Genomic DNA, 24,536 nt, shown 5'->3' on the forward strand with positions numbered 1-24,536 from the left:
ATATGTGTGTATTTGTGTCTGTTTATATTCTTATTTATCAGCTAGACAAACAAAGCATATGATTGTATTTTAAATATGCATATATCCATATATATGGCATTTGTGATATTGAGTAGTTGATTAGCAGCAATTTCAACAGGGATACTATTCACACTAATCTGAGCTCACACTTTGAGATCCAGACCTATGTGCATACGCTATGATGCAGAAAAGAAAGGCCGTAAACTGCCAGTTTTAGGCTGTCTGATAAATGATAGCAGAGCTGGAAAAGTGATGTTACACCATTGCACATCGCATCTGTTACAGGCAGACTGAAAAATCAGAGTTCAGACTCTGAGAAGCTGCAGGGAAGAGAATAAAACGATACACGTGTTATGGTTACTACAGAGAGGTGAATTATCAGCTGCTTGTGTTCTTTTAAGGAAAAATTTGTAAGATATGGAGCTCAAGATCAGGGAAAAAAACATCCATGGATATAAACCCAGGAAGCATTTAAGTTGTGCAAATTCATGCAAATGGAGTGAGGGTTCACACTCCTTATGACTAGCAGAGCTTGCTTTCTTGTGATGGTTATGACAACAATGCACAGCAATTCAGAATGAAAGGAAAATTATTGCAAAATACATTAAGAGACTTCCTAGTGTTATTTTAATGCTTCCAACACTGCTATATTTACTTATTACTTGGGGAAAAGCGCAGTATGAATTGACATTGCTTGAAAGAATGAATAGCTGAAAAGTACATAAGAATAGTGCTTCTGTTGTTAATTGGGGTTATTAGAAACATTTTTGCCTCAAGCTTCTTTTAACATTTTCTGATGCTTCTGAATATGAATGGAAAGAGTGATAGAAGAGGTGGGAAAGAATCATAATGTGGTGAGGAAATGATGCAACTTCTCTCTAGTAGTATTTGTAAGGGTATGTGGAAGGAAAGTGTCTGCTTCTTTAAGGGTATCTAGTCAAGGACTGATATCTGATGGGAGACTTTGTCAACTGGGAAACTAAAAAGGAGGAAACCAGAAACAACATATACAGAGACACAGACCCGATCAAAAAAAAATGTGGAGACAATGACAGGAAACAAACCTCACCGGTTACACTAACTGGTGGACTATCAAGAAACCACAGGCATCACCTCCAGGAATATCAACCTGGACTTTGCAACCAGTAAGACTGTAAACCATAGTAAGATTGTAAACCACGAGGACCCTGACAAGGAGGGGTGTGGGAATGGACAGAGCTGTACAAACCCATGGGGAGCGTGCAGGGGAATGGGGAATAGGAAGCAACAAAGAGGAAGTAGAAAAAGGCATAAAAGGGGTTGGTCACACATAAAAAAGGGCTGGTCAATACGCTTGTCTGGCTGAGCCCTGTACTGGATCACTGCAGTGTCTCCTATCCTCTTATAGCTTCTCATCAAACTTTTTCTTAACTATCTGTGTAATCTCATTCTCCTGCATATACGTAATGCAAGGACTAAGTGGTGAGGCCTCTGTGTGTGAGTGAAAACTGGTACCAGCTACTGGATCCAGTGGGGTCTCTAACTTCCAGCCACCAGGGCAGCAGTGGTGTGTGTTCCCAAAACCAGCTACTGAGATGACAGGGATGAGTGAGGTGAGCGACAGGCTCTGCACCCGTGAGTGGAGAAGGGTCATGGGTCGCAATCTGTGTCCCAGCTGCTGGGAGGTACAAGTGTCTGTATTTTCCCCAAACCTGGGGTGGGGGGTGTGTGTGCATGTGTATTCACTAGCAAAAGTCAAGCTGGACTAGTTGAGACTGAGGCATCAGGCAGGTAGAGGGTCTATCCTGGTTAACCCAAGGGGATGTGTGAATGTGCAGTGCATGAGGAATGAGCATGTGGATGCTTGCATGTATGCCAGCAAGCACCAAGCTGGACCAGATAGCTAGTAGGGGACCTGTGAAGTGTGTAAGGGGGTCTGGGAACTGGGCAGGGGTGGCAAGTAGACAGAAAGGCCATGTTGGTGCTTAAGGGATCTGAAAACGTGAGTGTGCTTGCGGACCGGGAGAACGTCGTTTATGTGCCTGCGCTAGTGAACTTCTATCTCTACCAGCTGAAGAGGAGGTGGAGGCTTGCCTGTCAGTGTTTGGTTTACGTGAGTCCTGTGTGTAGGTGCTGTTGAAGGCAGCACTTTGTCCGTGGCCATCTGTGTGACCGGCTGTGTCAGTGTTCTGTGTGTGTCTGGGCACCAGGCTGGGCTTCAGTGGCTGGGCAGGAAGGTCCTGGGCTGGAGTGACTGGAGAAGGCAGCCGCATTCTTAACATCTCTTAACAATATTATTTTCTCTACTCCTACTTTTAATGCCAAAAATAGGAATAGGATTGCTAAGAAGCTTTCCTAGGTAGTACTTAAGCACTACTTTGTTTAGCAACGCATACAGAGAATATAGAAAAATCACCTAGCAAGAAGTTCACTGTGAATAACCTGAAAGTACCAGATCAGACCAAACACACTGTTTCAAAGGGGAATCAGGATTTTTTTTTTGCCAGTCTTACATTCCTACAGGCACCTGTAGCTTCTGCACTTCATTGTAAAATGTTTCCACTATTTTTCTTTAAATAAAACATATTGCAGTGCAATCTACAAATTGAGTCTGATTAACACAGTTCTTTCACACTTTCAAACCCTTTTTGTCTTAATGTTCATTATTGAGATGAGAATGAAGAGATAGCATCCACAAGAGTTTCCATGAAAAAAGGAAAAGAAAAATATAATTTATGTAAACTAAGTGTTCTACTTTTAACAAGTAAACCATGCAAAGAACCTGCATAAAAGTAAATACCAGTTTTGTAAATCAAACCTTAAGTGCCTAAATGCATTCCAATTTCAAGCAGTAATTTAAAGAATTGAAGCAGAAAGATTGTATTTGCAGCTGTTATAATTCAAACACTGAAACTTGTAGACCTTTTATTATAGTCCTTTTTCAAAATGCCTGTGCTTAATGTAGGAAAGGTTTTTCTGTTTCTGGTAATTTGTGCTATCAGAGAGGTACAAACAGTGAATGTAATGTTACTCCCTGTAGGTACTTTACTTGTAGGCTATGTCTATAAGATATAGAAAAAAAATAGCACTTTTATAATTACTTCAAACTTAATTTCAGATATCAGATTATGCAAATCTTTTCCAGCCTGAGTGTTTATTCACTAACTGATATGCACCTCAGATAACTTAGATGAAATCAGTGAATGAGACCCTTCTAATAGTAGAACAACCCATGGATACAAAGTCCACATTTCATGTCCCATAGATGTGAGAACGCAGATCACATTGAGATGTGAGATGCTCACTAATGATTCAGTTTGGGAACCAAGTCTCAGGATGTTGTCTGTTGGCTTTCATCTTGAAAATCGGTGTCACTGGTTTCAGCTGTCTCCTTTGCACAGAGACAATAGTTACTATCACTGAAGAGAGTGAAATGACTTTAATATATAAATTGCCTGTGTTTAAATCTCTGCCTATTTATTTATTTTTACCAGAGTACTCCCAAGAAATTGTGTCAGCAAATTACTTAAATGAAAAAAAAAAACAAATAAGGGGAATATGGATGTACAGGTAATCATAGTGAGAAGATACTTGGAAAAGCTTTTTTAAAAAGCCAAGTTACTGATGGAAAACATTTTCTGTGTTATCTGTTTTCCCTTTCTTGAATTCTATAGCTTTTATTTTCTGTTCAGTCCGATACTACTCTTTTACCCTCACTGTTTTATGAGAATGTGCTTTCTAGCTACTTTGTGACATTGTTATAGCATTGGCCCATGTGTGCCAATATTGTGGTGCTCACAATGAGCAGTATATCAAAATCTCACACAAGTTCACAGCTCACAAACTGTTAATTCCCCAAAAGGTGACCCAATTTGTCAAACAAAATGACTGCCCGACTGAACTAACTCCAGTATAAATATTTCATCTCAGTATTAAGGTAGATTTGAGCAAAACCAAAAGCAGAATCCTCTGGAAGCTAAAACATTTACAAAATGAAGACTTATCTTCCAGCATATTGCAGCACTGACCTAGTTTGCATGCATTTTCATAGCAACAACAGACATACCATTAGTCTTTGCTTAAAAGATATAAATCATAATTACAATCTGGAAACAGGATCTGCTAAAGTGGGTGAAAGTCATTTTAAGACTATTAATAGTGAAAGCATGGTGCTATATGACAGACATCATTTATATATTTTTCAGCTGCTAAATCAAAAAGAGTATTTCTTGCTTTGAGAAAGCATTTGGTTTGTGTTTTCTACATCACTGACTGATTCACTTGCCTTGGCTGTTTTTCATTAACTGAGATAAGAATAAACAAGAACATATATGCACTATACTAGGAAAACTATCATATTTCAGGATAGTCAATAACTTTAAAATAAAAAAATGAAAAAAGAAAATAACGCTTGGCAGCCCTGACTAACTGAAGTAGACTGCTGAACACTGCCTTCATTAAAATACAGTCACAGAGTGCTAGGCTCTAAATTAATAAAGTCTGAAGACAAAAACTCTTTGTAACTGATCTGGAAAGTTTGGCTATTTAAAAATAGAAACCATTATGTATTTTACTGTTGTCCAAATATTTTTGTGGGAAGCAAAAGGACTGCAAAGCAAGCTTATTACATAGGGTTGCAAACAATTTATTGGATGTACAAAACAACTGATGTGAGGATTTGTTACTGTTTTCAAATAGAATGTCTCCTAAAAAGATGAGATGAGCAATTTTAGGCACTGGTATGTGTCTAAATGTATTACCTAGAAAAACACATGTACTGTCCAAAAAATAATCTGTCTATAGTGATCTCTCCATCTTTCTCTGTACACCGTATAATTTCTTTACATAAACACTATGTTACTTTAGAAGATAATATATGACTGTTTTGAAAATCAATGCTAGGGGGCCTACAGGAAAGACAGGAAAGGACTCTTTATCAGAGAGTGTAGTGATAGAATAAGGGGTAATGGTTTTAAACTAAAAGATGGTCAATATAGACTAGATATTAGGAAGAAATTAATTACTCTGAGGGTAGTGAGGCACTGGAACAGTTTTCCCAGAGAAGTTGTGGATGCCTGATTCCTGGAAGTGTTCAAGGCCAGGTTGGATGAGGCTTTGAGCAACCTGATGTAGTGGAAAGTGTCCCTACTGACAGCAGAGATGTTGGAACTAGATGATCTTTATGATGCCTTCCAAATGAAATCATTTTATGATTCTATGATATAATTGTATCAAATGCATTTTCATAGTTCTTATTGCCTCAATTCATAGAATCATAGAATATCTTGAGTTGCAAGTTACCCACAAGGATCATCGAGTCCAACTCCCAAGTTTTATTTTATTTAAATTTATTTCAGTAAACATTTTATTTAAATCAGATAAGGTACCTGTGATACTATGAAAGTATATATTTGGATTTCATTCCTTTTCGTTCAAGTTTGAACAAATTTTATACATGCTTTAGATCTATGTCACTTAAAAATACTCAGGTGAGTTTGCTCCCAAATAATGTGGGAATAGTTTTATACGCTAGTTTACTGCCTTTCTTAAAAGGTTTTCATAAAGCATGTTTCTTTTCACATTATTGGTCTGATACAAAGTTCATTTAAAAGAGCCAGAGGATCTACAGATTTTGAGTTTGGATATTTTTTTCATTGTCTCTTCCTTTTCTAGTCTCTTTTACTCTAACCTCTTTTATGTAAATATTTTTCCTAGAGAAAAATATGTATAAGTGCTATGGTAATCCTTTTAGGAGTGTACATGAAATAACGGCAAATAAGCTTCTGGGCTGTGAGAAAGTATCACCTTAGGTCTAGGTGACTAGGTAGACTGTGCATACCTTTGTCATCGGGTCGGTACGCTGCACAAGGATGATTTGTTGGCTATGGATCAGGTAGTTTAAGGAGAAGCTGTATGGAAGAGCTCGGGATGGAAGAAAGGGAAGCAGTTTAGACAAAATGATAGAACACACACACAACAGTGGCGGTTACACTACCACTTGATCTGTGACCTTACCTTCCTCATCAGATTCTTTTCTTATAATTCCACTTCAACAATTGAATAAAACAGAATGTTAAAGACTTCAGAGTGATAGCTTTCAGAAAAAAAATAGTCAGGTCCTTATAGTGGTATTTCAGTCTTGGTATTGTAAGTGGTTTGTAATTTTGAAAATTTATCAGTACGGAAATATTTTGTAAGAAAATCTTGTGCATAGAAACAGTTATTTAGGCTTCTTGCTTTGGCAGTGCTGAGTCAAATTTTACCATGTCTAAGTATGTATTAGATATACAAATGAATATTTTTAGTATAATGCAAAGTCAAATTTGAAGTACTCAAAATGATGTGGTGAAAATTATTTTACTCCACATTATAGTGGAGGATAAGGATGCAGAAGGTTATGGATGGAAAAAGCATGCGATAGAAGGTATTGAATAAGAACAGAGAAAGAAACTGAGCTTGGAAGCCAAGAAGTGGGAAATGTGAGACAGAGGAACTGCAGGCAATGAAACACCATGAGCACATTGAGACTAAAAGAGAGCTACAAAGATTTTGTTACCCTTTTTAGTCAAATAGATGCTTTCAGTAAGTAAGGAAACCACAGATTCGGTCAGTGGCCTAATCGATAGTAAGAGAGAGATCTGAAACCAGATGCAGGATAGAGATATGACTGATATAAAGGCTGAGAAAAAGATTGGTCAGAATGATGAATCGGAAAGTGATCAGTTCTGGCTCTGCTAAGCACTTGGGAGAAGCAGCTCCTCATAAACTCACATACAGCTCCCAAATTACTGGATATTTTACATTAATCTCTCATGTCTTAGTTTTCCATTTATAAAAAGGAGATAGCAATAACTACTCACTTCACAGGGACATTGTAAAAATAAATGTATTAATGTTCATGAAGCACTTGGATGCTGTAATAATGAGCACAATAAAAAGCTTCTGAGGAAATTAATTTTGTCTTCAGAGTAGGTTTTGAATAGTCTGAATTAATGAAGGTGGGGGGGCTGTGCACTGAATAAGAGAAAATAGAACACTGTTCAGTAAGTGAGTAGTAATTTTTCTGTGACCTGAAAGAGTCTAGGGGGTCTAATGTGAAAAAAAAAAAAAAAAAAAAGTGATTGTGTGACAAATCTATATTGTAGGACTTTTGCATGCAAGACAAAATTCAGATTGCGTATAAAACCATAAATCCTTCATCTTGTTGCTTGGATATTTGACCTTGCAACTCTAATAAAATTCAATGTAATATTTAATGTGTAGCTAGACACACAGTATATAAGTTTCCGACTTAACACACTGTCTTTTAATTAGTGTGGTGTATGGAGTGGGTAGGTGGGTGGGCTCAGGATTTACATATTTATAGAATCCTGAGATCATTTTTACATATTTCCATGCTTGATGAGATATAGGGCTGAAACCTAATTAAAGGGTTTGTGGGTTTTTTGTGTGTGTTTGTGTATGGAGACAGGTTACAACATGTTTTAAAGAGAGGATTTGCTCCTTTTTATATGTGTACCATGTTCTATGAAATTATTTTTGATATCTGAATTTAAAACTAGTATAGAAGAAGTTATGAACATCTGGGTCCTGGTGTGCATGTATAACACATCTACCCAATCTCAGTGACTAAGACTATCATGTTTGGGGACTTGGCTATTATCATCACATGGTGGTCTTGACATTACTTGACATTATCATCACATGGTGGTCATCAGAGGATGCTTTTGATGTTGTCATTGTCACTGGTGAGAAATTATTCTTGGAGCTTGTTTTGATTTTATCCTCAAAATAATTACAAGAAATATTATGCAAAATGACAGTAATATTAGCATGTTCATGACTGAGTGCAAAGCATTACAAATGAAATGTATAATTATTACAGCTGAGAATACAACTTCTATGTTGACAACACTTCCCATCTTTGTAGCATTAGATAATTTATTTAATTTTGTCATTGTGCTCTGAACGCTAGTGAAATATCAAGAAGAACAAAGGACAAATTGGCCCTGGAACTGCCCACAGTTCTCAAGTTATATCACTGAAGTACTAAACTTTATTAATAGAACTCATGGATATTGTAGGAGCCTCAGCTTTTATCAACTAGCATGTTTTAAGCATGGATTTCCTTTTACCATTCTGGTGTTCTCCCAACCCGAAACTGACTGCATGTCTTTCTGTTTCTGGTATCTCATGCTTCATACAGAAACAACATGTATAAGCGATTCTGTCCTATGGAAAACCAAAGAAAGGCAATCACTGAATTTGGGATCATATGTAGATTAACTTTAATTCTATCCTATCATATTTTCTTATTAATTTTTATTAAGCTAGCTAAAAAGCTTATCTGTGTTTCTTTTAATTTCTTTTGTCAGTCTAACACAGCTTGACTTCTGCTAATTCTCACTTTATCCATATGTTTCACAGCCTTCCAGATGTTTTCTTTGATGATCAATCTCCTTCATTCATTGTAGGCTTTTCTTAAACTTAATACCTTCTCTGCAGTGTTACTAACCCAACTAGAACTCAACTCTTTCCTAGAAGCTTTTCCCGCTGAGTTCCAAAAGTATTATCAAAAGTGACTCCACTGCTTTTATATTTGGTGCTGTTCCTGAGTAGGTCGGCTTAAACGCTTTGTCCAATTCTCTCTTCTTCCCTCCCAGCCTTGTGCTGCTCTTTTTCTTTTGCTATCACAACTACCTGTGCAACTGCATTTATGAACAGAACAATAACCTCTCAGACAAACTTATTTCTCAAACAGATCAGAAACCAGATCTGCTTCTCAGGAAAGCTATGATACAGCTGTGTCAGGATAACAGAGAGAGCACAGTGAGGGCAGGAATGACAGGGTAGCATGGTAGATTTAGATTAGATATAAAGAAGAAATTTTTCACTCAGAGGGTGGTGAGGCACTGGAAGAGGTTGCCCAAAGAAGCTGTAGATGCCCCATCCCTGGAAATGTTCAAGGCCAGGTTGGATGAGGCTTTGGGCAACCTGGTGTAGCTGTAGGTGTCCCTGGCCATGGCCGGGGGGTTGGAACTAGATGATCTTCGAGGTCCCTTCCATCCCTAACTATTCTATGATTCTATGATTTGCCCTTAGTAAAGTCACGTTGGCTGTCACAAATCACCTCCTTTTTTCACTAGTGCCTTAACATAGTTGCCAGGAGGATCTGCTTCGTGATCTTGCTGGGCACAGAGGTGAGACTGACTGGCCTGTAGTTCCCCGGGTCTTCCTTTTTTCCTTTTTAATAACAGGGACTATGTTTCCCCTTTTCCAGTTGGTGACGACTTCACTGGACATAGTAATGGCCAAAAGTCAATCTGAGTTAGAACTTTCAAAGGAAATTTAGAAATTGTTGTCTGGTCTTGGCACAGAATTCTCCTTCAGCCTTTTAAAATTACTCCAATTTAGTAATGCTACTCTTAATTATTGTCATCTATATTTAAATGCCAAGACTAATGGTTCATTAGCATGATAGATTAGATTGTGAAAGATAGGTAAGTAGGTTATGGACAGGTTAAACACCAGCCTTCCAGTCCTGCAGAGAAATGCACAAAGCTAAAATGAGAAGTCAGTAGATGTACTATGCATCTTTCAATGATTGCTGTAATTACATTTCAAACTGTGTCTCCCTACATGACTGATTTCTATTAATGCTTTCACAGAACACAAAATATAAAATGTATTGTTTAAAGTACATTTTTAGAGTTAAAGACTGAGCAGGACTTAAACCTCAGAGTAAGTTTTTGGCATCAAAACTTATGTAGCAATAAATGAACTTGACAAGATTAATAAATCTCATTTCCATTTAAATACTTTGAAATAATCATAACTTTTTTGTTGTTTGATGGATACGAGGATCAATGAGGTTGAAGTTTGCCCATGTGCAATTCAAATGGAATAAGAAAATAAATGTTGCTCAATGGAGTATATCTAGAATTTATATCCTTTTCTGAAGCTAACAAACTATTACAATGAAAATCAAATTTGCACTGTATTGATGTATAATCCCTAATTAGGGATATGACCTCAACTTTTCAAGCTGCCTTCATTCTAATAGTACCATGCAAAAGAATAAATGCTCCTGGATTGCTGCTTTGGAGCTTCCTTTGTTTTGACTCTCAGTTTTTTCAAAATGTCCCTCTCAGGCTGTGGTAATGTGTGATTTCACCACACAAAAGTCAAACGGATGAAGTGAAGGAATGAGTTAGTTGTTTGCAATGACCCACATAGAGTAACCAGCTTCTTTCAGGAGAACAAGGAAAGTCTAATATTTTCGCCTTACAGAATATCTCTGGAACACAGTGCTAGTTAGTACAGTCTTCTCGTGTTCCTGTCACCCTACAGAAAGACTTCATGTGTAGCTGGCATTCTTCCGACTTAATCTCCTATCTTAAGATGTTTGTCCCAAGAATTTTATAATGGAAACATCAAGATGCACACTGAAAATTAAGGAAGGATGGACACAGACTAGAACAAAATTTGAGTAGCTTTTTTTTAGTGCTTTTTAGCATTGAAATTTTTAATAATTTTCTTTGTATAGTAAAAGTAACCAAATTACATTATTTCATATAGCTATGGCATGGCAGATTCGTATATAAAAGATGCAGTGTATGCATTTCCCCTAGTATGCTGAAGACTCAATTCAAGTTCCTCAGACTTTGTCTATATTACTATAATGAAAAGTGTTAAGAAATACTCTCCTGCACTGGACTTTCATTACGGACACTATCACAGTGTTAGAAGTGTCAATGGGATTCTTTGGTGAGACCACAGCCTCCTCCAAGACAATTCTTGTCATATTTTGATCGTTAGCAGGATTGACTATTGGCCATTCCCAAAAGACAATTTAAAAGTACTCTGTAAAAGAATTTAGAAGTATGGGTGTGGATCTTTCCATATGACTTGTTCTAAGTGCTAGAAAATGTGTAATTTGCTAGCAAAGACAGAGAACACCTTTTGAAACTGACAAGATACTGATTCAAAGTAGTAGAGAGAAAAAAGAATTTCCTCACCCTTCTCTTGTCTTCAAGGAAAGAAAGCATTTGTTTTTGTAGATAGGAAAGAATTGGGTTTCCTCTGCTCTTTAAAGTGATCTAATACAGGGGCAAGTCAGCTGCTCTTTTAACGCTGATGTAGCAATGGAAAAATAGAAACTTATGGCAATTCTTAGACAGCTTCAAAAGCAGAACTGAAGGAACAGAAATACACACAGTAAGTCTACCAGACCTCTTAGCTGGTCTTACTCTATTATAGACAAGTCACTGTAAATAGGGTCAGGAGACCATTTCCGAAGACATGCTGCATGCTTTGTGCAGAAGGGGAGTTCCAGGAGACAAGGCATGTATTTTTTTCCCTGGAACTTTCAGTGGATGTCACTTCTGAATACAGTTGATCTCCCACAGGGTTTACTGTCTGGCAATACTCATTAACGGTCTGTTGGAAAATTTGAACAACGGATAAATATTCATTCATTTTGCCATTCTTGTCAGAAAGAGTGGATGCTGCCTTCACAGTTTTAGATGACTTCTCAAATGCTGATTTTATTTATTTCTCCAGACTTGATTCAGGCTTGGATGAAAGATTCACCTATGTAAAGCAAGGTCGAAGGCAGTTTTTCATCAAAGATTCACCATAGCCACAATAATGAATCCAGATCTATCTCTTCCAACAGGAAAGTTTCTTTGAGAACTGATGAATAAAAGGAGTTGTAATGAGTTTTGCTATTTTTAAGCCATGAAGTTCATTATTCTAAGCTATTTATTCACTTTAAGAAAGAAAGGATCAAGAAATGAATGGCAGAAAGCTTAATTAAACCTATTATGTGTCTGTCATGATGACACTATGGTAACAAATCCATACAGACTGTTTCAACTCTTGCTTTAGAAATTCTCATGTTTAACAACAACAAAGAATTTAAGCATGTGCTTAATTTTAAGCACGTACATCATCCCATCAACTTCAAACAGATTCTGCAAATATTTTAATATGAAATATTTTTTTTAGACTAGAGTCAAAGTTCTTAGCATCTTGCACCTTTAAACTTAGTTGTATAAGCTGAACGTTCCTATAAACATCAAAATATCATTACAGCTAAAATTCAAATAGCTTGTTTTTCCAAAGTTGAAATTAATGGAAAAGTTCTAATTTGACTCAAAGCTTCATTTTGTCATCATTTTAATATGAAAAATCACATATCATTCAGTTTAAAATTCTTTCTGATTCTCTTGACAAAAGAAAGGGATATATATACAGAGTTGTAAAAAAAAATATATGCAAGTGGTTTGAACATTTATGTGAGAAACTGTGGCCCAGAGGTTTGACCTGAGTCCTACAGTCACTGAAGATCTTAACCTTGAAATCTCATTTGTGAGAAAGACATTAAAATCTTTCCTTGTGAAATTGTCCTACCTTACACAAATGAAAAATAGAAGACGTAGGAAGCAGACTCCACATCCGAACTAGAAGTCAGATTCCTTCCTTCTATAAGATAACATAATTTCCTCAGTCTTAATTTAGCTGAAACTCTTTGTGGAGCACAACACAAATTTATACTAATCTCAGATTCACTGAATTATATTGTTCAATTAATAAACTATTTATTAATAAAATGCAACCTGTCTTATATACAATGAACTTTTCCTGGCATGTATACCTGGTTTGCAGGGGTATCTTTAGCATGCATTTCCCCCAGACTGCAACTTGGAATTATGCAGAAAAAAATCCAAAAATTTTATAGTGCAAATCACCATTGCAGCTGTAGCTATTCTTAACCAACATAGTAACATTCTTTGCATTGCTATGATGGTTTCAGGGCAAAGCACTGCTAAATTTAGGTTGTATTACAGGATGATCAGGGACAGAGAAGTTGTGGATGTCCCATCCCTGGAAGTGTTCAAGGCCAGGTTGGATGAGGCTTTGGGCAACCTGATGTTGTGGAGGGTGTCCCTGCCCATGGCAGGGAGTTGGAACTAGGTGATCTATAAGGTCCCTTCCAACCCAAACCATTCTGTGTTTCTATGATTTTTAAAAATGAAAGTATGACTAGTTGCATTCTGATTTCTTTTCCCACTTCAGCTTGTTCTTATCTTTCTTTTATAGTATTTAATACTGTTTAGCTTTGTATGGTTTAGAAGAAAATGTTGATATCATAATGTGATCAAAAGTTTTGTTATGTTCCATATTCTGGAATTAAAATGAGAAATTAAAATTTTTCTCATGTCTAGAGGGTTGGAATTAAATGGACTCTTTACAAATTAATATTAATTATGGAGTAAACCCAACAAGATGTCCGGGGAGCATAATGGCAAGAAAGAAAACATAGATTATGAAGCTCATTTCTTAGGAGTTGGATTCACTAACAGGCTTTCAGAAGTGTTCCACAATGGAATGCACGGTGCATAGGCTGCATTCCCAGAAAACTATTGATTTATATATCTGCATCATGGCTTACTTCTTATTCTGTACATCACTGGACAGTCATAGTAGCTCATCAATTCAAAAAGGACGTTAATCAATATCCTTCTTTGTAGATTAAATGAATAAATAGATTTAATTAGAAAAAAAGAAAATTACACAAAGAAGCCAGTGACAATCAGATTAATAAAATTACAGTGAAGAGTTCCATAAAAGGCAGGTGAGAAGTTATTTCCCCTTAACACTTCTCTAATTTTTTTTTAGTCCAGGCTGTAAATATAAGGGAGATGGTAGGCTTGCGAAAGGTTGAATAATCCACAGATAAAGAAAAACGGTGTTTTTCTGGTGACCTAAAGGAATACAGAGATTGTACATGTGGCAAAAGTAAGCACAAAATACTTCCACTGTTGTAGTCGAAGTTGTAGCACACTATTCCAAAGAGAGGCTGTGGAACTCACAAGAAATATATGCAGCTGTTGCACCACAAATTAGGTAAGTTTAGTCAATTTGGAGTCTCTATATTTTTTTTAATTTCCCATCAGGTTCAAGTCACTTATTCTTTTTTAGCTCATGTACAGATGTCAAAAGTAGCCAGTATTGAGAAATTAATATTAAAGTTTAATTTTTAAATTCTCCCTTTAAGTTACATAAATTTCTAACAACAGAGATGAGCGGAGATGAGAGACCAAACTAAAACCATCTAACAATGCATACGTGCTTACTGCATAAAGTTACTTCATAAAATTTTTACACTTTGTTATTAAGTTTCATATCCTCAAAACACTTTCGATGTTATACACTTTGTTAAAATTACTAGGTGTCCAGCAAAGTTGAGTTTTTGCTTGCAGCAACTATAGGTTTATTGTGGTTGCTTTATTTGGTTGATGCTCTTGCCTTCATATACACATTTTTTCTTAATGCGGTAAAAACTTAAGCTAGAATAACTCTCTTTCCCTTTTCTATTTCCATTGACTGCAGAATCTTTAAAGATATGTTTGGGATTCAAATAACTCTTCCATAGAACTAACCACACCCAGAACTACAAAAATCATTAATGTTAAGATGGGATAAAGGAATTCAGTAATTATTCCTCTTATGCTCTTACATTTTAACCAGCTGATTAGAATCTTGTTAAGATAACATTTTTCGTATATGATCTATTACTTGTGATTGTGAAGTATAAATGACATTTGCAATTGTAGCACACTGATAGCTTTTTATCTTTTTAACAACATGCTATGAGAAGGCTTCTGAAATGTGACTTGAAACACATGATTTTTGCGATCAAGAATTCTGATTTGCTTGACATTTTGTCTGTTTTGTTGGTTTTTTTTCTCAATTTTTCCACACAAAATTCTACTGACGACAAAATAAATTCCTGGTAAGTATTTGCTTTTATTCAAAAATATATTTCTCCTTAACTTCTGCTACAGCATGTTTTTTTCTTCTTATTTTTTGTTTATTTTCTTAAAATAACATAACACCTCCTGATCTTGGGCATGAGAGATCACAAGAAATACAAAGAAGAGAAAAAAAGAAAACCTCATCTGTGTTTAAATTTTCATCAATATTTGCTATGGCAGTTTAAAAACTCGAGCAGACCTTCAACTTCACTTAACCAGTCTTTTCACTTCGCTCCATAAAAATAACCAGTGATACAGGAGGCTACTTCAAATGTTATATCTCTAAATATACATAAAATAATGTTCATTTTATATCTGTTTCTCTTTCAAATTCAAAGACATTATAGAAATATTTCAAAGTCCTATTTTATTTATGCACACATATGCAAATGATATAGTACATAAACATTGTCCTGGTTTTAGCTGGGACAGAGTTAGCTTTTTCTTTTTAGCAGCTAGAAGAACTCCGTGTTTTGGTTTTACTCAGAGGCTCACTCTGAGAAGAATGTTGATGGCGCACTGATGTTTGTAGTTGGCCAAGGACTTTTCAGTGTGTCATGTCCTGGCCGGAGTGCAGAAGCACAGCGGGATAAGGGGGGAGCACAGCCGGGACAAAGGGGGACACAATTCCCCTTGTGGTTTGTGGTGGAACTTAAGATTGAGGGCCAAACTGGCCAATTAGTATTCCATATCATGCAGCGTCATGCCCAGTATAAAAGTGAGGGGCAGCTGGACAGAAGGGCTTTTGCGCTTTGGCTCTTTTGCACTTTTGCTCTTTTGTGCTTGCTGCGCTGTTGCTCTGCTGTTTCTCTCTCTCTCTCTCTCTCTCTCTGCCCCTCTCTATTTCGGGGCCTCGCGTTCGTCCGGCATTGCAGCTTCGGGACGAGACGGGCTTCGCATACGAGGGGGTGGTGAGCACCTACACTGTATTAAATCATCTGTATTAAATCATTCTTATCTCAACCCACGGGTTTCCCATTTATCCTTTAATTCTCTCCCTCATTCCTGGGGGTGGGGGAGGGGGAGTGACCGGCTGTGTGTGGGGGGCGGTTTCAACCTAACCCACGACAGGCACAGAGGTGAGACTGACTGGCCTGTAGTTCCCCAGGTCTTCTTTTTCACTTTTTAAAAATGGGGGCTATGTTTCCCTTTTTCCAGTCCGTGGGAACTTCACTGGACTGTCATGACTTAATATATGCTCTTTTGCAATTAACTATAACTATAATTAACTATAAAAAGGTTTCCTGTTTATCCTTTAATTCTCTCCCTCATTCCTGGGGGTGGGGGAGGGTGAGTGACCGGCTGTGTGGGGTTCAGCTGCTGGAGCAGCCTAACCCACGACAACATTTATATTTGTAATGTATCACTAATGCTGAACTAGATGGTAATAACCATAGCAACTGGGCTTTTGACCATGCAATTGTGAAAAAACTAAGAGCCAGTGCAATAAACATGCTCTCCTTTTTAAAGTGTCATGATATTTGGCATAGGCACGTTGCAGCACATGCTTTTTCCTGTAAGACAGTGCCAAAGGCCTCGGTCCGTATTGTTTCCCTTTGAGCTATATGCCATTTCTCTTTAATTAGAAAAACTCTTCAAGCTGCAGAAACATAGCTATTTTCCACAGCAGTACAAACCATGCACACAAGCAAGTCCATGAACTTAATTTTTATTTTTTTCAGTGAAAGTGGTAAGTTTCTAAGCTTCTGGAATTCATAGCTTTCAGTGAAAATAGGGAAACAGAATACCATTATGTGTAGCTCTGTATCTCATAATCTAAAAAGTCTTGGTTTATCTTTGGGATTATAAATTTCCCTTCAAACTATTATAGCCCAGTAGAATTGCAGGGTACTGGTTGCTTTAACTACTTTAAAAATAGGACCTTTTCTTACAAAATTTTTTTCAATGTTTTACTTCCTGTCTTACTGAAAATAACTGGAGACTTGCAAGCCTGCTGTTAACAAGCAATTCTTTAAAATGTCCTACTTCAACTATACTGAAATTTTATCATACAGTATTTCATAGCAAGCATGACATTTTTAAATTTCTTCTATTTATTTCAGAGTAATGTAAGCTAATTTTTGCCCAGTCCATCTCTACTTTTCTATATAGTGCTTTAGAGCTCAGTGCTAATTACTGAAGGAACATAGTCTAATCTAAAAATCATTTAATTGGATACTACTTCAATCAAGGTTGTTTTCAGGTAATTAAAGAATTTAAAAGCAAGAAAAAGAGTTGAGAAGAAAGAAATTAGATGTTATATATTACTTTATTAAAATATTTTAATATGGAAAATGTCCTAATTTATTTCAGAAATATTGTGATTATACTACAAAAGATTTTGTAGATATGAAGTAAGAGGTCTCCAAAATATTATGTTTTAAATCATAAAACCATCCTTCATGCTGTAAAGATCTTCCCTTTAAGCGTCTGAAAAGAACGTTTCAGCTTCCTAAAGGAAATAAAGAGTATTAGAACTTCTGGGAACCAGTGTAAATTTCGTATCACCCAAGATATCAGGATAAAAGTATTCCATTCTTTGGTTCAAGAAAATTTATCTGAACTTTCTGGTCAAATTCAAGACAGTATCTTAGATATTTTAAAGCTGAAATCACAAGGAAAATCTTTATTTTAAATGTACTTTGGATCTGACTTACTAAAACATTTCTGTGGTATAAGCTTCTGATAGGTTGCTATGAGCTTACAGTATAGTGACACCAATTTATACTGTGAGTTGCTGCATGATGCAAATTTTGTTTCAACAAGAACGCATCAGCCATTTAAGAATAGGCATTTGAAGAGGCATTAAATCAAGAGCAGAAGAGAGAATGTCATGCTATCAAGAAACTGAACTACAAATACACAATTGAACTTGAAATAGCTCTTATGAAGAGGTTGCTCACGAACTTCTAAAAGAACTTCAACCAGTTATGACTCTCTATCCTATTTTAAAGATCTCTATGTATTTATAACAGCCTGTTCTCTCTTGCAAGTTCTGTGGCATTGTTTGCTACACCTCAGCTCTTCCAGCTAGCATTCCTCTGTTAACCTTGCCTGAGAAAATTTCATTACAATTCTCAAGTAAATACTCTAATGAACAGAAATCACATTCAAGCCACTGTAGTAAAACAACTTTGATACCTGCAAAAGCAAGTGTGCAAGCTAATAATAATTTAAAAATCTAATAAAAATAAACCCACCAAATCCAACCTCGTCTTTTTTTTTTTTTACAATCCTAAAAAAATCTTATCTAAATTTGTTTTATTGGAGGAGATAATATTGCAGCTAGAAGTACATGGGGTCCTGAACGAACTGTAGATGTAGCTACTGAAACTCATGGGCCTTCTGTTGCTTGAGCTCCAGCTCTCATTTTCTCAGTATTTTTTTCAGCTGGAGGTCAAATGGCCATGCTCCTCAAATAGGAACAGAAATCTGAGGTTCAGAGCCATGAAACTGTCTATATTTATCAGTTGTCAGGTTCTCTAACCAAGTGCTTTGTTTTATGATAGATTTCTTGTCTAAAAGATGAAATGTGGCAGAATTTTCTCAGAGCTACATTTAAGGCTAAGGTCCAATAACACTGTGGTAAGACCACTGTTGCAATGTTTAGAGTTTTAAACACACTGCCTTGGCATGAGGAAAGTTTGATAAATGCCTGTATTGCTCCCAGCTCAGCAGTAGGTGGATAGTGCCATGGTCTTCCTGACAAATACCTTGACAGGATTTGCAGCAGACTGGACTCAAGCTATAGATTCGAGAGGTCTGGCTTTGCCAGGGAGGGGTGTATTAAAGGAGAACCTCAGACCCCACACTATCTCTGCTGAGTTCTCTACGCCACCAGATATCCCTGAAAGTAGTCAAGGCCAGGTAGGATGAGGCTTTGGGCAATCTGCTGTAGTGGAGGGTGTCCCTGCTCATGGCAGGGGGGTTGGAACTAGATGATCTTTGAGGTCCCTTCCAACCCTAACCATTCTATGACTCTATGATTCTATGATATGTTAGGAGACATGAAGGTAGGAAACTTGTCCTTAATGTCACTATTTTCCAGTTGTGGCTATATGAAGATCTGCCTCATATTTAATGGTAATGTCTTATTTTCTGCAGGATCTGAGAAATGAGGATGAAGCTCTTTTGCATCGCTGCCTATTAAAAATCCTTCATGATGGAGTTTACCTATATAAAGCACAAAAATGGTGCTGGTTGTCTTCCTGTGAAGTACTGAATGGAAGTCAGGATTGGAGGTAGAATATCGGAAATTCTGTTTCTGTTTTTCCTGATAGAATGTTTGAAAAAGAGCATGCTATACATAGGCCACGGGTTTACTCGTAATCACACATTATTGATAGCTTCTTCTGGAAAGGATATTGTAGTGAATGATTTCAAAAGCTACAACATTTTCAGTTTCCATTAGCAACTACCAAAAAAACTCCACTCAGTCTCATAATGTATGTATGTAAGTATGATATGTATGCATAAATATGGACATAAAACATGTATATTTATACATATATATACATATAAAACTATGCTCACACACGTAGTTATAGGTGCAGACTATCCTACAGATGTATAGGCAGTTTATCTCACTCTGTTCCTAAGTTTACAGTTCTTTCTTTCCTGCTCAGGTAGCGTGGCAAAATGATACATGTTTCAGGAAACTAGCAATAAGTGAAATATATTGCTGCAGGATAGTATTTGGGATCATGCACTAGAGTTATTTTCCCTGATAGCTGGTTCGATTTTAAAAGTAAGAAGTCCACAGAAAACCGCTATTTCCCACTAAGTATTGTATTTCTAATTTTGAGAGCCTAGCCCAATGAAGTCCGTAAACAGTCTACTTTGTGTAATGTATGCAAATTACAATTTAGAGCCTTATCAAGCAATGTAAAGATCTGATTTATCCATGTCAAAAAAAATTGTTACTCACATGCAAACTGAAGAACAACCTCTCTGCTTAAAATACTGCCAAACATGTTGGTGGTTAAACACTGATACTGTCCAGAATCCTTCATTTCACTGGGGTTGTTGATGATCAAACTTCCTTCTATTAAACTGAAGCGATAATCACTTTCAATGTCGATTTCAGTTCCATTTCGAAGCCATCTTAGGAAAAAAGAAATAAACTATTTGAGCATTTTATGGCCAAAAGAAGCTTAGTGTACAGAACCTGACAGCCCCTGTTGTTATAAGGATGACAGCTACTCAGATACCCTGTGCAGTGATCTATTACTTTAGCAAAGCTTTGGAAGGAGACATTCCACAACATTTGCCTGACAAAAGCTAAATTTTTCTGAAAAAAACACAAGTAAAACCAGATCTTCAGCCTCTGAAGAGAAAGCATATTCTTTGTTTTCCCTATGCTGAATGAAATTAGTAACCTCTTATTTTTCTGGAGGGGGTCAGATGGTTCCCAGAAAAATCCTATAATCCACAAAGGCTTCAGACTTAAAACCTATATAGCCAATGCATCCTTTATGTCAAAAATAGGTGTTTGGGAGTGAAATGAGAAGCCTGAATAGAAAAGACAAGGATGGGAGTGAAGATAAGATTGAAAAAGCCAGGCTGTAGGAAACATATTTGAAAGTATCACAATTGAGTCAAGGCATTGAATAATTCTCAAATGAACAAGTCTTTTTTCAAGATTTCGAAAGTAGCCTAAGATTCTCATAATTTTTCTTCTGCGTGAGTGGGTTTTGGGATTGTTTTTTTTTTTCCCCCTGGATATTCTCTGCCAAAAAGCATCACCTCTCTCATTCATCTCCAAAGACTGAAACAACAAACTCTGCAATAGTTCACTGGCTACAAGAGAAAAGATTCTGTTTGGTAGATTAATAGACTTCAGCACTCTGCAATAACCTCTGGGGGTGTGTATGTGATACCTGAATTAAAGAATAATAATCCACATAAGATATCCACATGCACAGATATTTACTTCATTGCTAGTTCGCAGTCACTCTGCTATTTCAAAGTTGCCTCAGGAAACTGCCAAGCACTTCCAAGCTTTGCCAGGGTTCAGCAAAGACAGGAAGAACTTGGCAACATCTAGACTCCAGAGGCAACTTCAATGAAGCAAAATGGTTATGAGTTCACCCTTTCTTGTTAACATTCATGGTGAATGAGATACAGACAGCAGAATTCAGCTGAAGTAGCTCTGAGTTTTTCTTAATCCAAAGGTCCGAACTGCCAGAATTAAGATGAACTGTGAAACTATTATTTTCCCCTTTTTTTTTCAGGATTGGACTTTTGATGGCAGAGGACCCCTGCTTCATTTAATGTAAGAAATGAAATACTATTGACAATATTTTTATACTGCAAAAGATACTAAGGGAATGTCTGTAGGATTCACTACATTTTAAAAGAAACTCATACATAGCAGAGCTAAAAAGAAGAGGAACTTTTCATCTTGAGTAATTTATTAATGATTGAAGATTTTCAATGAAATCATAATGAAAGTTGACTTTTACATATACATATTAGTATTTATACATATGAAATAAAAATGCAAAATTAATTAATCCAAAAATTACAGGAGATCTAGATAAGGAAAAAGTCAAAACTGCATATTTTGACATTTCCAAAAGGGAACTGACACAAAAATAATTTAATTAGCTGTCTTTACTTAGTTTCATTTTCAGTTTAATTCAATGCAAAAATATGTTTTTGCAATGCTACCTTGAAACTTTGGATCTTGATGGGTGCCTGCCTGTATATCTTGGGGTCCATCCTGAATGATTGTATTCCCCTCATATAATCCAAGCACATAAGAGCAAAAGAAACACTGAATTTTGTGGCATGTTTTCTTCTAGGTACTCTGACTGATCCGGGAGGACAGAAACCCAAATATGTTACTTAAAAAGTAACAAGCTGACAGGGAAAATCAGCTATATTCTTTCTTGAAGCCAAGAGACAGTATTTCAAAATATTCTAATTTGTCTTAAGTAGACGAAAAATAACTTTTATAATTTTCTTTTCAATGGCTTTTTCTATCAGGAAATGATACTAAAAAAAATTTATAACCAACTTCTATGTGTCTCAGGTAAAATCAGAACACAGTGTTTCACAAGCACTGTGAAAGCGATGTAGTGAAGTGGCATCTCAGGGAATTTTGCACCTGCCTGTAACTCAGTAACACTGGTGACCAGTGAGATCCTACAGGAAGCTTATGAATTTCTGTATTCCTCATTGAAGGTGTCTTGGTTACGTTCTTTATTGTTGAGGTCCTGACTTGTGATTCTGAAGTATGATTTGCAGAAATGCTGAGTAAATGGAATCAGTTTATCTCAGGGAGTTATTCCCTAAATCAATACATCTAGATACGTTAATGACTGGAACTCAATAAATTAAAAATTGTTATTTCAGGGTAGAGCTTGAACAAGGGGAAAAAAATACTCTTTTCAAGGAAGAAGAAAATAGGAAATTAGGAAATGATGTGAGCATTCTCCATTCCTTTAAAATGAAGTGATGTCCTAGCAAAAAAAAAAAAAAAGAATTTGTAAACAGGCTATAAGCACTGTGTCAAAAGTTATACAGACTAAGAAAATGAATTAAACTGGCAAAGACAACTTAATTTTGGATTTTTTCAGTGCTTTAAATGCTCTTTTAATGTAGGTTTTGGTGTTTGTTTGGTTTTTGTTTTTTTTTTAAAGTTGTTCTCTGCTTTATTTTTCGTCGAAAATTCTTAGCAGCATGGGCCTCATGGCCCATATAAATAAAGATCTCTATTGTACAGCACTTATAGATAATAGGACAGGGTCTTTGGTGATATGGAAATTCTCTTTCTCACTATTTCATATGCCAAAGGTTGGGCAGTGAAATACAACAAACCTTTGCCTATCTATAGCCTTTCTTGAGGTTAAATTCCCTCTGCATTTGCCCTACAAACAGTACACCACTCACCAAGTAATTTGTCTCTCTTTTCCCTTCCCTTGAATGGCAGTGTGTATTGCATATGCTGTACAGACAAGTGGCAGTGACAGAAGGAGGAGAAGTTAAACTATGCTGTTAGAATTAGGCCTTTTGGGTCAAAGCTTTCCCTGCATGAACAGTAGTCAGGAAAGTTTGTTTATGAGGCTGCTGACACCAGTTAATCTCTGGAGAACTGAAGGAATGGATATTACAAAGCTCAAGTTGGAAGAGATCTTGAAAGATCATGTAGTCTAAACATTTCATGGGAAGAGGAGCCTAGATGAGACTATCATCTATCACATTGTTCAATTGCATCTTGAAAACCCCCAGTGACGGTGACTTTGCCACGTCCCTAAGGAGGTTGTTCCAGTGAATGATTGTTCTCACAGTAAAAAATTTCTTTCTTATATTGAGATGAAACCTCTCAAGTATGAAACCTCTTTTGTATTTGCTGCCCCTTGCTTTCTCCCGGTGGCTCCTTGTGAAGAGACAGCCTCTGTCCTCTTTGTAGCCACTCTTTAAGATATGCTAAAAGTCTGCATTTCTACTGGGAAAATGCAAAAAAAATGGTTGGACCAAGAAAGAAAGGAGATGACATACGTTCTCCAAATAGAAAGTCTTCAGAAGCATAATGAGGTTGTCTTGGAGGGCTGAACATAAGATTCCTCTCTTTTGGCGGGAATTTGTGCTTTTTCCACATGGTCACATGCTATGTTTAATGGACTGATAGCACTTTAACCGTGTGTGGAACTAATATATATATATTTTCATCATCAAAGCAACAAATATGTAATAGAATTTAGACAATGAATGAACGTCAAGAAGGAAGAATGCAACATAGCTTTCATCCCAAATGGTAAGGAGTACATGCAATTCCAGTTTGAAGAATTTCTGGCCACTCACTCCTAATCCCATGTTACATGTTTTACTCATGCCTGTGCTGTTTGGGGAGGTTGCGGCATTTATCAGATCCATTTAATGACTCACATCTGTTGCAAAGAGGCAGATTCAGTGCTGTTGAGATAGGGATAACTAAAGATGGTACTGCCTCTGGATTACTTTTAGCCATAGAAATGCAAATTTTGTGATTCAAATATGTCTAAGGAAAATTTATCCAGAATGCTAAAGAATCCACAAGTGAAATAAGACTAACAGGTAAAAACAAAATGCAGAATTGATGATTGTCACCTACAACAAAACACGGTAACAGTCCTTATGTTTCCTTTGTAAGTGGAGAATGACTCTATGAGAAAAGATAAACTGTGTGGAAAAAAATAATCAACCATATATTCCCCCTGTCCTCCTACAGCACTTGTAATTTGTATAAAATATGAGCAGAGTTAGATATAGCAAATTGATAAGGTGACTGCAATATACTATTACCATCTGTAAGTGGGCATCATTAATAAACTGAACTCTCAGACTCACAGGTGTGTCATAACAGATCTATGTAGATAGCTGTCTTGTAGATAACTGTGACATAACAGTCTGTATGGAAAAACAGGCAATAGACAATGGTTGCAAAGGAATAAAATTGTGGGATTTTGAGTGAAAAAAAAACCAAACAGATTTGCCTCAGCTATGGTATCCTGTATTGCATAGTCATGTCATTTAATGTATCTGTGTTTTATTGCTTTCCCTTTCAAATGGGATAATATTTAATAAATTTGTAGATGTTTAGAAAAAAAACCAATTAAAGATTTTGATCTTGTCAGCTGTTACAGACACAAGTCAAAAAAACTGGACAAAAGGAATCCCTCCATATGGACAGATACAATGCACAGAGAACATAATTTTAAACTTCACATA

The 24,536-nt window shown here is 36.5% G+C and overlaps 1 protein-coding gene across 2 annotated transcripts in view; it reads right to left on the reverse strand.

The window, feature by feature from the left end:
- Positions 1–24,536, reverse strand: part of CNTN5 (contactin 5) — a 272,212-nt gene that overhangs the window by 233,398 nt on the left and 14,278 nt on the right. For both annotated transcript variants that reach the window (XM_086613912.1, XM_086613903.1), the window contains exon 3: positions 19,750–19,925. In XM_086613912.1, the coding sequence (XP_086470038.1) occupies positions 19,750–19,834 (85 nt within the window). In that variant the 5' untranslated portion in view covers positions 19,835–19,925. The remainder of the gene's footprint in view (positions 1–19,749; positions 19,926–24,536) is intronic.

The sequence above is a fragment of the Tauraco erythrolophus genome, chromosome 1 (assembly GCF_009769465.1).
Source record: "Tauraco erythrolophus isolate bTauEry1 chromosome 1, bTauEry1.pri, whole genome shotgun sequence".
Taxonomy (NCBI): domain Eukaryota; kingdom Metazoa; phylum Chordata; class Aves; order Musophagiformes; family Musophagidae; genus Tauraco; species Tauraco erythrolophus.